Genomic DNA, 13,039 nt, shown 5'->3' on the forward strand with positions numbered 1-13,039 from the left:
TGCAGTAATTCCTCAATGCTTTATTTTAAAAAAAAAAAAAAAAGGGACACACAATGTCTGGTTAACAGGTATTCATTTAGCGGAAATTTTCCATGACAGACCATACCATTTTGGACAGAAAATAATTGTCATACTTGTCAAATTTCATATAAATTGCTAGCCTTCACCAGCTTCTACAATTAAACAAATCTAGACTTTGGTAAAACATCACATAGGTTTCACTCCGTCATTATTTATTCAGTAAAAAGTAAGTGAAAATTCAGAAACCATGTAGGAAAATTACATCCCCGAGATCAATCCCTGCCTATGACGACATGACCGCTTCCATAGGAATTAAGAAGGTAACAGCCAGGTGCTGCTAATGAAATACACCTCATTGGTTGAACATCAGGAAGCCGGATCACCTCTACAAAAGCTACAAAACTTTTGGCAATCTGGTAGTTTGGGGCATTCAGGTGTGTTGATGCCATACCAAGCAATGAACTCAGAAGTAATTGTTGCCGTTCATCAATTCAGGTTTATAAGGCTGTTTCCAAAACATTATTAAATCTATCATTCTATGGCAAAAAGGATTATTCACAAATGAGAAATTTCAAGGTGGCTGCCAATCTTCCAAGGAATGGGTATGCCTGCAAATTCACCCAAAAGGTCAGACTTTATACTGCTCAAAGAAATAAAGAACCCAAGAACCACACCTAAGAATCTACAGGCCTCACATCATTAAATGCTAAAGTTTGTGTACATGTTTACATTTAACAATTAAGAATTTTTATACATGTATATGCGTTGATAAAGGTGGTATGTGACAAATTGACCATACTGAGCAATCATGTGTCTGCATCCAAATCTCTCCTGTTGACGTAATGCACTTTTTGTATTGCATTTATATTTACATTTTTTTCATTTAGCATTATTTATTATTCAGAGATGTATGTTACTTTGGAGAAAAGCATCCATTAAATATATACTGTAAATACATGTAAAACATGCACAAACCTTCCATTTCTTTCCCTCATCCCCCAGGTTTTTTGAACTACAATGTGCAATCTCCAAGAACGTTATGTTCTACTTCTGGATGCTTACTCTGTGCTAATACCAGAAAAAAATTTTCCCTTTTATAATAAGATGGAAGCCATCAAAGAACCCTCTCCTGTAGATCAAATCTGTTCTTTTTTTCTTAACTTCCACATGCTTACCTGTCTATGCTTTTCCATTTCTGCCTGGTTGAGTCCAATGATCATGGGATCCTCATTCAGAGGGAGGTCTGGTAGCTCCTGTGAGACTGCCATATTTGAGGTGAGTTGTGACGCTGTTGTATGCTGGGGAGTGGTATCCGGGCTTCCTGGAAGCAACTGTATCCTAGAAGAGAAAGTGTCACTTGCAGTAGGGGGCTGAGGCTTTGGTAGCTGAGGCTGGGCTTGGGACGGCTGGCATTCTCCGAAAGGCATGTGCATCTGCGACTGTGTTGCTGAAAACATGCCCACATTTGGGCTGTGGCTAGGAACAGGTGGCCCAGAGGGCTTTCCAGAAAGAGGATCCACTGTAGCAGGAGATAGTGGAGGTAAGGAAGGCTGCTGAACAAGTTGAGGAGAACCTCGGAAACCTGGGTTGCCATCGGGAGTTGCCAAGGAGGACCGAGGGTGCTTGAGAGGATTAGCAAATGTCTCCCTAGACTGAGGACGTGATGGTGGTCGGGAGTGATGGTCGGGAGACTGGAAACGAGATGACACAGGAGACTGCGCAGAGAAGGTGTCACTGGTGGGCATGGCACCTGGAGTAAGTGGCGATTGTGAGCTGCCCTGTGACTGTGGGCTGGAAGGTATCCTGGAACAGGAGTCTTGAAGTGGTTGAGGTCTCTGAGAAAGGGGAGAGCAGGCATCCCTTGAAGAGGGCCGGGGTGTGAGACAAGGATCTGAAAAGGGAGTAGAAGGAGACTGACGGTATCCATCAGAAGGATGGTTAGGGGATGCACTGGGCAGGAGGATGCCGGTGGTATTGGTAACATCTCCCTGATGGCTCCGAGGAGTCATGGGTGCCTTGAACAATCCATTCCCTGAGTCCATAGTTCCAGCAGGTGAGCCAGAGCCAACATCTTGGCGCCCTGCTGAAGACAAGCAGGGAGAAGGGACACCCACAAAGTCTGCACGAAGCTGACCTCCACTAGCAGGAGATGACGAAGCTGCAGAAGGTGATGGGGTGGAGCAGTAGTCTTGTCGCCGAAGAGGGTCCCCAAAGTGGGAACTGTGAGAGGGGGACAGAAGAGGGGAGTCTCCAGTTCCGCTGCCTTTAGTCTGAGGGCTCCCTGGGTGACTTGATGGCAGCTGCAGGTGTCCCTGCTGTTGAGCTTTACAGGCGGGTTCCACATGCTGGGATCTGCAGGGCGTTACAGAAGTGCTGAGTTGGAAGTCTGAAGATCGCAGCGTGAGTGGCTGACCTGGGGAAGTCCCCTGTGGATCAGCAGAAAGATGCAGGCCAGAGGAGGCAGTCAGCAAGGGGCTTGAGGAAGACTGAGAATAAGTAGTAGAGGGCTGAGACTGAGCACAAGGAGATTGAGGATGCACTCTGGAAGAAGGGTCTGCTCGACCATCTCTCGATACTGCCATCTTGATCGGACCCTCAGGGAAGAAGACTGAAGAGCCACCCGATTCCCTTGAGGCAAGAGGGAAAGGGCTCTCAGCAGAGCTAGGCTGGGAGGATGTAGAAACAGAGCCTTGAGGTGGGGGGATCTGAAGGTGCAGATTTGGTCGCTCCCCCTTTGTGTTCTCAACCTCGGTCTTCACAGGTCGGCAAACCTGAACCTCCACCTATCAATGAGGGAGACAGAAGAAAATTACATTCTAAACACATAAAGCAAAGCCTGTGGCCACATACATGATCTGAAAGATAGTGAGTCATGAAGAAAACCTTGAGCAACAGAAAAGTCAAAGCTCTCAGACTACATCTTACCTTTTGTGCCTTATTAATGCGCTGAGCAGCTCTGTTGTCTTTGGCCTTTTGCTAATTGAAAGGGAAAAAACAAATACTAGTTTTTACAAAAAAAACAAAAAAAAAAAGCCAAAAGCTATGCTACTATATAACCACCGGATAGTTTTAAGAGTGGTGCAACTACCTCAAAAGAGGTTAGTGAAAAATCTAAATATTCCACCAGGCGTGTCCCCTTTTGGTGTATATTACGTATACCCAGAATGCATTTCCTGCAGTTCTCACCAGATAAGGAACTTTGTCAGCTGCAGACACCTTCCTCCAGATCTTCATTATCTGTTTGCAACGGTTACTCCATTCTGTCAGCAAACAAGAAAGCACACCGAGTTAGGGTTCTGGTGGGTCAGCCTTGTTTACTGGCATACAATGACCACAGCAGAGATACAAACTAATGTTCTGGGTCCTTACCTGGATAGTCCTGTTTGAGGTTAGGGAAATTTATGTTGGCATACAGCACAGGGGAGATGGTTGACAGCTCGCCCAGTTCTTCGTCTTTCTCCCAGCGTTGCAGACTGCGCTGGTTGTACGAGAGCCCATCACCTTCTGGCTCTGTGGGAGTGGTGGGTGTGGAAGGAGTAGCTGGTGTTGAAGGGGTTGCCCAGGGGCTTTCATCACTTTGGTCTGGGCTGAATAATCCTCCCCGGTCCCTGCAAACACCGGGAGGAGATGACGTGAATAGGAGATCAGTTAACTCTGAAATAGCAAAGACTAATTATACAGGCAGAAGTTTTTTCTCTAGAACCATCTTACCGGATGTCAAAGAATGGAGGCTGGGAGAGCCCAGGGAAAGTTTCCATCACACCTGCAGAAGGCAAGGGCCCTGAGAGAGAACCACCAGAATTAGTCACCAGACTCCACCAGTCAGAATTCTCTATAGTAATAAATCCTGAAGCTCAAACAATGTAGAACAATGGTAACAAGTCAGAATATTCTACTTCATCTATTAACTGGCATATTTGATTTTACTCCCACAGTTGCAAAGTATTACTTAATTTAACATCAAATCTATTCTGTAATTTAGATGCACAGTTTCTAATTCAACTCCCAAAATCCTTACCTTGCATAAGGCTCCTCTGAGGCAGACTACTGTGGCTAAGCTCTACCTTTCCTGCCTTCGTATTGCCCTGCAGTGTCCCACCAAGTGGAGCACCCTCTGACACTCCAAGCACCTTCCGGAAGAACTGCTCAGAGTCTTGGCTCTCCACACCTTGAGGAAGTCCTGGAATGCAGAGACGATCAACCATATGTTGACAACTGTATTCTTAATGCATAGCATCGTATCATCTCATGAACGAAGGGTGTGAGCGTCATACCTTCAGGAATGATCATACTGGCACTTTGTGCATCAACTGAAGTCTGGTCTTTGGAAAAAAATGGTCCAGTGGTTCCTGAACAAGCAGGAAAGAAGCAATCCACAAACTGCATTCAGTGAACATGCAGGAGAAAATTAATTGTCTCAATCTGCTCTTTCAGTGCAAACCCACCTGGTACCTCAGAAAGAACCTCAGGTTTACCCTGTCCCTCCTGCTTGAGTTGAGTTGATGCACCTTTGACTTCCCCTTTGGCCTCACCTGTAGTGACAGTAGCACATGTACACACAATTATAGATATTTATTCTACTGTGATATTTGTTCTATCAATCCACACTGAGCTGGCAGGCTCACCTGACTCTGGGGCAGAAAACTGAGCACCTGGCTCCATAGCAACAGTCACAGCAGGCTTTGGTGGGGGCAGTGTGCCCTGAGCTGGTTTACGCACAGTGGTAGGCAGCAGGGCTTTCTTGCTGAGATCCAACAATGTTTTACCAAAAAATGCCTCCTGTAAAATGGGGTAGCATGTCAGTCGTTCCTCGTATCAATTTCACACCTTAAACTTTGCAGGCTCAACAAGAGATAAACAGTGGAAGGGGACCCAAGGAGACCATACACAATAATAATGTCCCACCTGCAAGTATGCTGGGAACATATCCTCCAGTTTGCTCTTCTTACGGCCTCTACGCTTTTTAGCTTGCTCACCTTCCCCGTCAGCCAGTTTTGGTTCAGGCACACCCTCCAAAGGGGTGTTTGCGTGAGCACCTATAAAACATATTTTCTTTTTAAGCAGATTTTTCACTGTACCACATTAGTCTGCATTCTCTGTTTCTGATAAATATGAAGCCAACAAGGACAGGCAATTGATCCATTCCTACTCACCTTCCGCTGCAGGTTTCTCCAAATCCTGTGCATTGGTCACACCCATCCTGGGCAATGGTGGAAATAGACCTTTCTTCAGCCGCTGGTTACACTTTCTCTGCCTTACCATGAAGCCACCAATACCTAAACAAACAATACTAGAGTTATTTTTACACTACAATCAATCACGCACAACTTCTTTTCACCTTTTAAATCTGTAAGTGAAAGAATAAAACTATTAATCTCAGAATTCCACTGTAATCTTGATCCTCCATTCTGACCTGGTCTATAAGGTTTTCTTTTTCTCTTCTTCCCATCATCAGTTTCCTCCCCTACTCCCTTCATGCCTTCAACATCAGCAGCAGCAGCAGCAGCAGCAGCAGCAGCCTCTGTGCTTCCTTCTGGTCCTAGTTCTCTCTCTAGACCACCATCTCTGTCAGGGCTTCCTGGGGCTTCTAATTTGGGGTCACACTCCATGGACTCCATGACACCTTAAGAGAAAGAAAAAGACTTTCCAAAAGGTCTCTTAAACACTTACCTTCAATTTAACATTCCTTAGTCTCTATAACAGGGTGCTTTATACTGTAGTATTTCAGGGTGTCTTGCTCAAGGGTACAGTAATGTATGGATAACCAATAAAGAGCTCTTCATGCATACAGATAAATAAGAAAGCTCCTACATCAGGAGTAGGACAGATTCTCACCTTTGCTCTCATCACCCTCCCCTTCGCCCTCCTTTAGCTCCCCAGCAAAGGAGCCTGGACGGGAGCGCCTTTGGCGACGCTTGTGAAGTGGAGACATGGAAATGCTGCGCAGGAGGGACATGCCTGTCTCTGTCAGCCATACACCCTCTAATCGGTAGAACTGAGGCTCTGAAGGGATACAGAAGGGAATACACAGATCGTGAGCAAGAAAAATGTCCATCACCCCTTTAAACAAACACAGCCACACAGGCAACACCAACATCATCATGACAAATGATAGAAAAAGGCCTTTTAGAAGACAAGCACACAAAGACAAATGGAGGTAGAGACAACTGACCAAATAAACCACCACCGTAAGATGCACACATACCTGGTTCTTTCATTTTTATTACAGGAGAAGGCTCCACTGCTGAAAAATATCAAGGCAGCAATGAGCAACCAGAGGAATTAAACACTGATGTGACTTTCCATAAGTGTATGAGTTGCTAGAACAGCCCAAGTGATTCTTTGAAAGATTAAACACCTTAACGAGGTGACATTACTGTAAAAATGTGCATCTTGTTTAGCCAAGATAAGCGCTATGGGTCCCACTGTCCCCATCTATTAATCATCATATATTCTCTAAACGGCTTTACACTAGACATTATTTCTAATACTTAAAGACCCCAATAGATGGGTGTACAGAAGAAATACAGGTACAACAGTATCATAATAAAAATGCATATATGATCGATAAATACCTTCCAAGCATACAAACACCTTTTAAAGTAATCCAAGCCAGTAACAGAGAACCTCTGAACATGTTAATTTTAAATATCATGCATGAAATGTTTTCAGAATCAGCCTGACAGCTATAGTGTGACCAGAGCAGACGTGAAAATGAAGACAGCCCATTTACCGATAGGCTTGGGGACATAGGGAGAACAAGCCGAACAGGCAAAGCCCTCATCAGATGCTTGTTCAACCTCATCCTCGGTGTACAGTCCCTCACAGACAGCATGGACCCACCTGCAGAACATGGGAGTCATCAAATCCTGTGGTACAAAGTCTAACACTTTTAAAATATAAACTACATCCAAATTCAGTCATTTCAAAATTTTGTATGAGAAAGACAGCATGGAAGATTTAAAACCTTTCCCAATGCAGTTAAAACAATGCTCTGAGAAACTTCTGATTTCTTCTCTTGGAAGACATCTAAGGTGTAGTGCACAGCTCACTACTTTGAGAGAACAGGTTTTCAGTGGCTGGAGACTACAGAAACCTCCCAAGAAACTTAATTTCTTTCACTGTCTCCTCAACAGAACTACTACACTTGACAGGTCACTTCACCAAAGCAGTTCTTTAGTTTGTCGAGTTCATTGTGAATGACCTTCTAGACCGACACACCATCGCAACGTGAGAACAGCCAGAGACTCACCGATCACAGTGCTGACATTGTAGCAAAAGCTCCTCCTCCATGAAGTTCTCCCGACACACAGGACAAGTGACCAGGCTGGCGCAGGGCCCGCAGTGTGTGTAGTTATTTTGCCACTCACAGTGGAACCCAGGTGAGCTGGCTCCACACTGCATGCAGCACACACACCTGTGCAGGGGTGAAAGCTACTGTAAAAACTGCTTCTGAGGACTGGTAAACAAGTTAAAATGTAAACAACCATACAAAGCAGGATAAACTGAAAGCAATTTTCAATGCTCAGAGCAATGGAAGAACAACAATAGTAGGAGCGTGGTCATGCTTGTTCAAAGGGCCAAAGAGAAGGAAGGCAATGAATCCAGGATACACACCATTTACACTTCCAGCCACCCTTAGGCACAGTCTGAAGGGGTGGATCTAGGCAGTACGTGTGGTAACTAACGTCGCAGTCGTCACATAGCAGCAGTTTGGCGGGGTCAGAGGCCTTGCCGCACACCTCACACACGATGCACTCCAGGCAGCGCCAGCCTTTGTACAGCATCATCTTTGTGATCTGGAGAGAGTGGTCAGCAGTACAACACTGAACAGCTAAAGGTCTGAAAATAGGGCTGAATTTTTTTTTTTTTTTTTTTTTACACCATGTAATTTTTACACCTGGGATGGCATGCTCAGGAACACGTGTTCATGTTGCATTTCAGATGAGGTGATGGGCCAAAAATGATCAATGCAAATTCCAAACCCACAGAAGAAATGAAAGATAAACAACATGAAAGACATTGAGATAGCGTACGCGACGAAGAGACGTAGCTCACCTTGCTGTTCACGCAGTAGGGGTGATAACACTGCGCGCACTGTGCACAGGCAAGCAACTGGCCCTCGACACCCCGCCCAAAACTGCCACACACTACACACATGTCCTGATGAGGAAAAAGGGAGCGGTCATCAGATATTGCATTTGTGAAGCAGGATGAAGAGTAACAGCAAAGACTGGGGTGTTCAGTCACCTGCAGGAGGACAAACTTGTCTTTGTTAGAGAAGAGCACCACGGTGTTCTGCATGGTATCATCTTCCTCATCATCTTCCTCCTTGCTTATTCCACTATCTGCAGTCATGCTCAGCTGCAGCGAGCACAGGACAATACATTAGACACTTTTTCTGTGGATTACTACACCTCAGTGAAGTAAAAACATTTCAGGTAAATCAATCGGAGTTGAAGTTATACACAAATACTGAGACACAGCAGACTTGCCTGAACACTTTGGGGGGGGGGGGGCAACCCAGCTCCTCCCCTTGTTATGCATATATTTAGCCTGTTATTTTAAATGCAGAAAATATAGGCAAACGAGTAACAGAAATTCAAACTGGGCTAAAGCATGTGGGCATTTGTGTTGTTACCAAGAAGGCATCAATGCAGGAGGCCATGGCTTTCAGGCGTGATCTGCCACGGCCCCTTCCGCTGCCACCACCACGAGGACGCCGCTTTCCTGGGAAACTGCTGCTTCGCCCCTGAAGGAGGAAAAAATAAATTTAATGTATTACAAAAGAACACATGCATACAATGAGTTTACACTCCCCAATCAAAAAGCCTAGACAAAAACGACAGCAAATATTGTTCAATTACCACCTGTTTGAGTATTTTAAATGCCAAAACAAATTATTTACATTTTCTCCTGTATATTCAAATGTTTGTCATCAATGCTTAAATAAATAAAATAAATAAATTAACAAATAAATATTTTTAAGCCCCCCTCACTTTACCTGTTTCACCCGTGAACGACCAGGCGAGCCTCTGCGTTTAATCTTGTCTCCCTCAGGTTTCAGGGGGTCAAAGGGCAGCAACTCATCAACATCTGTGAATAACTCATGATGGCTGGCTGTGGGCTCCAAGCTGAGCTCCATGGACTGGCTCTGCAGATCAGGCTCTGTGGGGGAGCCCAAGAAGCCACTGCTGCTACCATCCCCATGGCTCAGGTTGGACATCTCATCCAAGAAGAGGTCTTGCTTGGTCCCAGTTTCTTGCAGCTCCTGTTCATTCTTGATTTTGACATCTCCCTGAAAACTTTCCTTGCTACTCATCAACTCCTCAGCTTCTTCTTCCTCATTATCCTCAGCTTCCTCTAACTGGCTGGCCCCTGTCTCCATGTCAACAGCAGAAGGGCATTCTGTTTGAGCAGCTGACGTACTAGTCCTTTGATCAGCCTCATCTGCCTCCTTAGGTTCATATTCATCCCTGGCCTCAGCAATACACCCCTCCTCCAGGGCTTCAATGGGCGGAGCTAGAGAGCACTGGGAAGCTGCAGGGGAATTTTCACTATTGCTTTTTTCCTTTTTCACAACAGACTCCAAGTCTGTCAAAAGATCTGTCCCAACCTCGTGCTCGCCAACAGCCTCCATATCATTTCCTGTGATATCCATTGAGGCGTCCGCCATTGTATCAGGATCCTTGCCGCCGTCAGGCAGAGGACTTTGGGATCCTGCGTCTTCTTCCTCTGCAGAATCACAGGGCTGAGGGGGCTCTGGCTCTCTGCTCTCACTTTGCCCTGTCCAGTGATATGACCACCAGCAAAGATGCTTGTGACTTTACACATACAAAATTAAAGCACATGAAAAACTCTTTAGAGAGTATATATTTACTTGCACAGACACTGAATGAAGTCAGTAACTTCCAGAAAGATTTACAATTCAGGCAGCAACTTATCTGTTTTCACCTGCTTCAATGCGTCTCTTGAATTGCCAGATCGATTTACTCTAATATAACATAAGGTGTACAGATCCAGGTCCTGACAGGACACCTTTACCTGTAGCCTCTGGCAGGACTGAGCGCAGCACTGAGGGTTCTTCTGCCGTCTCCAAGGAATGTTCCTCCTCCACCAAACGGTTTGCCTCTTCTGTTTCTCCTCCTACATCTAATAAAATTACTCAGAGGTCATTGACAGCATCTCCATGAATACACAGGTTCCTCTCTCCCCGATTTCCATATTTTGCAGACAATCCTGAACATTGCCTGCTTTGTGCTGTGCATTCTGCAAAAAAAAACCTCCTACCAGCTGAGTTTCAAATCTCTGGCCCATATTTTAACCTGCTTTGCCAAAAAAGCGCTCCGGATGCTCAACAGCAGCATAGATGTTCACCTGTTTTTCAGCAACAAAGAGATGCAAAAAGCAGAAGAGAGCAAGTCGTACCCAGCTCCATTGGCGTCTCCTCACTGGCTTTCACCTCCACCTGAGTTTCTGTCCTGGGCTCTGTTTCAGTCTCTGGCTGGATTGTTAGCAGCATAGCCTCAACAGCACCTTCGTGTGGTGGTTCTTGGCACAGCAAGCAGGTGCACCGCACAGAATCCGACACAGAAGCACATTCACTGTGTACCAACCTTAAGGAAGGCGAGAGGAAAATAGCACCTCAAAGCTAAATATTCCTTATTTTACCGGGAAGGTGCACAATTTCAGAAGGAAGCTGTACATACAATAAGAAAGGGACAAACCTGCAGCAAGTAGAGCAGCGTTGCAGGTCAGTGTTGGGCACTGGGGCCTTGTTGCACACAACACAGACAGAGTTACGTTGCAACTGGCAGCTCTCACACAACGTGCAGTTCTCAAACCACTGCTCTGCGCCCGTCAGCGCCGAGCCCTGGACGCCGCACACACTGCACACGCGACACCTCTGGAGCAACACATAGAGCAGATGACTGTCAGCCATTCAGCTATAGATAAGACTGATGCAAGAAATGGCTATAAAAAGAAAGTGACAAAACACTGGAAATTCCTTGCTCACACTGTCACGTATTTTACGGATCATTTCTTTTCATTACCGATGAAAGCTTAGATCCCTTAACCGCATGATGTCAAATTCATTGTACAGTGATAAATATTTCAAAGTATTAATGTCAGAAATGCAAGAATTTACAGTGCAAGTGTACTAAAACAGAAATCAGCTGATCTAAAGCTTTGTTAAAACAGAATGCTCCCAGAATATGGGCTGCGGTGATCTAGGCTCACGGGGAGGGCTCTACTCACCCTGCATTTCCAGCCGGGGTCAGAAGGCAGGGAGTCCATGGCTGGCTGCAGGCAAAAGGTGTGGTAGCCCTTGTCACAGGAGTCACACACCAGCATCTTGGAGTCCTCACCAGGTTGCCTGTGAGAGAACACATCAAAATGGTCTGAACCAGGAATTTACATGTAGTGCATCAGCTGATGAGACAGAAGCAAACTTATACTCACACACTGTTGAGGAGGTTTTACCAAGGGATGATCAACTCACCTGCAGGTTTGGCACACCTTGCACTCGGGGCACTGCCAGCCAGAGCGCTGCAGGGGGGTGGCGCTGATCTCCAGGCAGGCGGCGTGGTAGTGCTGCCCACAGCCAGTGCAGAAGAGTAGGGCCGGGAGCTCGCCCACCGAGTCACACACAGCACAACGTGCCTCCTCACCCGCTAACACAACCAAGCACAGGGACATGAAGGTTAATGGTCTGACTTGGGATAGATACCAAATTGCAACTCATCTAATCTGAAAGGTCCTGCAATGCAGTCATTACCTAACTCCACTGCCTTGTCTATGTGATCTGGACACAGGAGGGCCAGTAGCTTGAGAGACTGGAAGGATCCGCTGGCAGCCGAGCAAGGGAAGTGATACAACCGCGAGCAGCCCTCTGCCTGGCACCGTATAGTGGCACCCAGCCTTTTACAGTATTCACATCTCTGAGGAGTTCAAAGAAAACAGACTGAGCATGTGCATTTATCAACCATGGGTAAGGGACATCTCAGAATAAAAAAAAAAAAAAAAAAAACTGCAGCCAAAGAAAAGTTCTGCCTTCAGCCCTCAGGTCTCATGCTACATATGAAGAGAGGCGAGATGTTTAGTAAACCATTATGACCAGTCTGCGCACAGGACTCACTGTGTAACGTGCCTCCCTTGAAAATCCCCGGACCAACCTGTTGAATCCCTGAGATGACAGCTCTGTCAACATTCTCCAGCTCCTCGCCGTCTAAAGTTTTCACACCCTCTGACCAGACTGCACACCAGTGGTGAACCCAGCAGTGGCCTAACGAAAACAGTCACAGCACCCGTTAGTAGTGAGACACATTTCAAAACGATCTGCACACACCCTTAACTCCACAAGCAAAGAAAATATGCAAAATAGTGCTTATTATGAAAAGCAAAGGACTGAAGTCATCCGTTCTTAATGCAAAGACACACTTTTACCTCTCAAATATGTCTAGTAAAACACCCATTGACCTTCCCACCATCTGTCTTCTCACCTGCTTCATCAAAAAGTGACGTAGTGGTGGTGCCTTCAGGGAAGCCAATGGAGCTGAGGTCATCAGCACCAGGCCCCAGGAGGGAAGAAGCGTGGTGCTCCCGAGGTGGTCGGTCAGGTGGTGGAGCAAATCTCCGAAGCTCCCTCTGGCCATGCAGACTTTTCTCAGCACAGCCACAGAGAGCACAGGCCCTACCACTCTCCCTGTGCAGACACGCATGGGACAGAAGTCACTACAAAATGTGTAGTGAACAGCCAACACTGATGGCAGAAATACAGACACCCCTCTAACACGTAAATCTGGCTTTACGTAAAAAAATTCCCGCCATACACATTTATTATTTAAGAATAGTGCATCTATCCTGCATCATAAACATCTGAAATACGTTAAGCGCAAGTCAGCGTAGCCAGACGAGGCAGGCGGCTTCATCTTCCCAGTTCCTGCGTGTTTTGAGCCATGAATGCATCTCCTCTCCTTAGCGGAGTGCTTTTTTCACACATTCATTACCCATTTGG

General features: G+C 45.9%; 1 protein-coding gene across 1 annotated transcript in view; it reads right to left on the reverse strand.

Moving 5' to 3' along the window:
• The window catches only part of kmt2d (lysine (K)-specific methyltransferase 2D), a 32,131-nt gene that overhangs the window by 14,773 nt on the left and 4,319 nt on the right, over window positions 1-13,039 (reverse strand). The window contains exons 4-32 of the mRNA XM_018760422.2: window positions 12,525-12,727; window positions 12,198-12,307; window positions 11,801-11,963; window positions 11,525-11,696; window positions 11,281-11,398; window positions 10,749-10,927; window positions 10,450-10,637; window positions 10,066-10,173; window positions 9,026-9,807; window positions 8,663-8,773; window positions 8,272-8,385; window positions 8,080-8,184; window positions 7,639-7,820; window positions 7,274-7,438; window positions 6,755-6,864; window positions 6,227-6,265; window positions 5,857-6,024; window positions 5,435-5,644; window positions 5,175-5,297; window positions 4,927-5,057; window positions 4,647-4,800; window positions 4,467-4,553; window positions 4,296-4,370; window positions 4,040-4,201; window positions 3,733-3,802; window positions 3,391-3,629; window positions 3,208-3,281; window positions 2,947-2,997; window positions 1,197-2,804 (exon numbers count right to left, since the gene is read on the reverse strand). Coding sequence (XP_018615938.2) covers window positions 1,197-2,804; window positions 2,947-2,997; window positions 3,208-3,281; window positions 3,391-3,629; window positions 3,733-3,802; window positions 4,040-4,201; window positions 4,296-4,370; window positions 4,467-4,553; window positions 4,647-4,800; window positions 4,927-5,057; window positions 5,175-5,297; window positions 5,435-5,644; window positions 5,857-6,024; window positions 6,227-6,265; window positions 6,755-6,864; window positions 7,274-7,438; window positions 7,639-7,820; window positions 8,080-8,184; window positions 8,272-8,385; window positions 8,663-8,773; window positions 9,026-9,807; window positions 10,066-10,173; window positions 10,450-10,637; window positions 10,749-10,927; window positions 11,281-11,398; window positions 11,525-11,696; window positions 11,801-11,963; window positions 12,198-12,307; window positions 12,525-12,727 — 6,001 coding nt within the window. The remainder of the gene's footprint in view (window positions 1-1,196; window positions 2,805-2,946; window positions 2,998-3,207; window positions 3,282-3,390; window positions 3,630-3,732; window positions 3,803-4,039; window positions 4,202-4,295; window positions 4,371-4,466; window positions 4,554-4,646; window positions 4,801-4,926; window positions 5,058-5,174; window positions 5,298-5,434; window positions 5,645-5,856; window positions 6,025-6,226; window positions 6,266-6,754; window positions 6,865-7,273; window positions 7,439-7,638; window positions 7,821-8,079; window positions 8,185-8,271; window positions 8,386-8,662; window positions 8,774-9,025; window positions 9,808-10,065; window positions 10,174-10,449; window positions 10,638-10,748; window positions 10,928-11,280; window positions 11,399-11,524; window positions 11,697-11,800; window positions 11,964-12,197; window positions 12,308-12,524; window positions 12,728-13,039) is intronic.

Source organism: Scleropages formosus, chromosome 19 (genome assembly GCF_900964775.1).
Source record: "Scleropages formosus chromosome 19, fSclFor1.1, whole genome shotgun sequence".
Lineage (NCBI taxonomy): Eukaryota > Metazoa > Chordata > Actinopteri > Osteoglossiformes > Osteoglossidae > Scleropages > Scleropages formosus.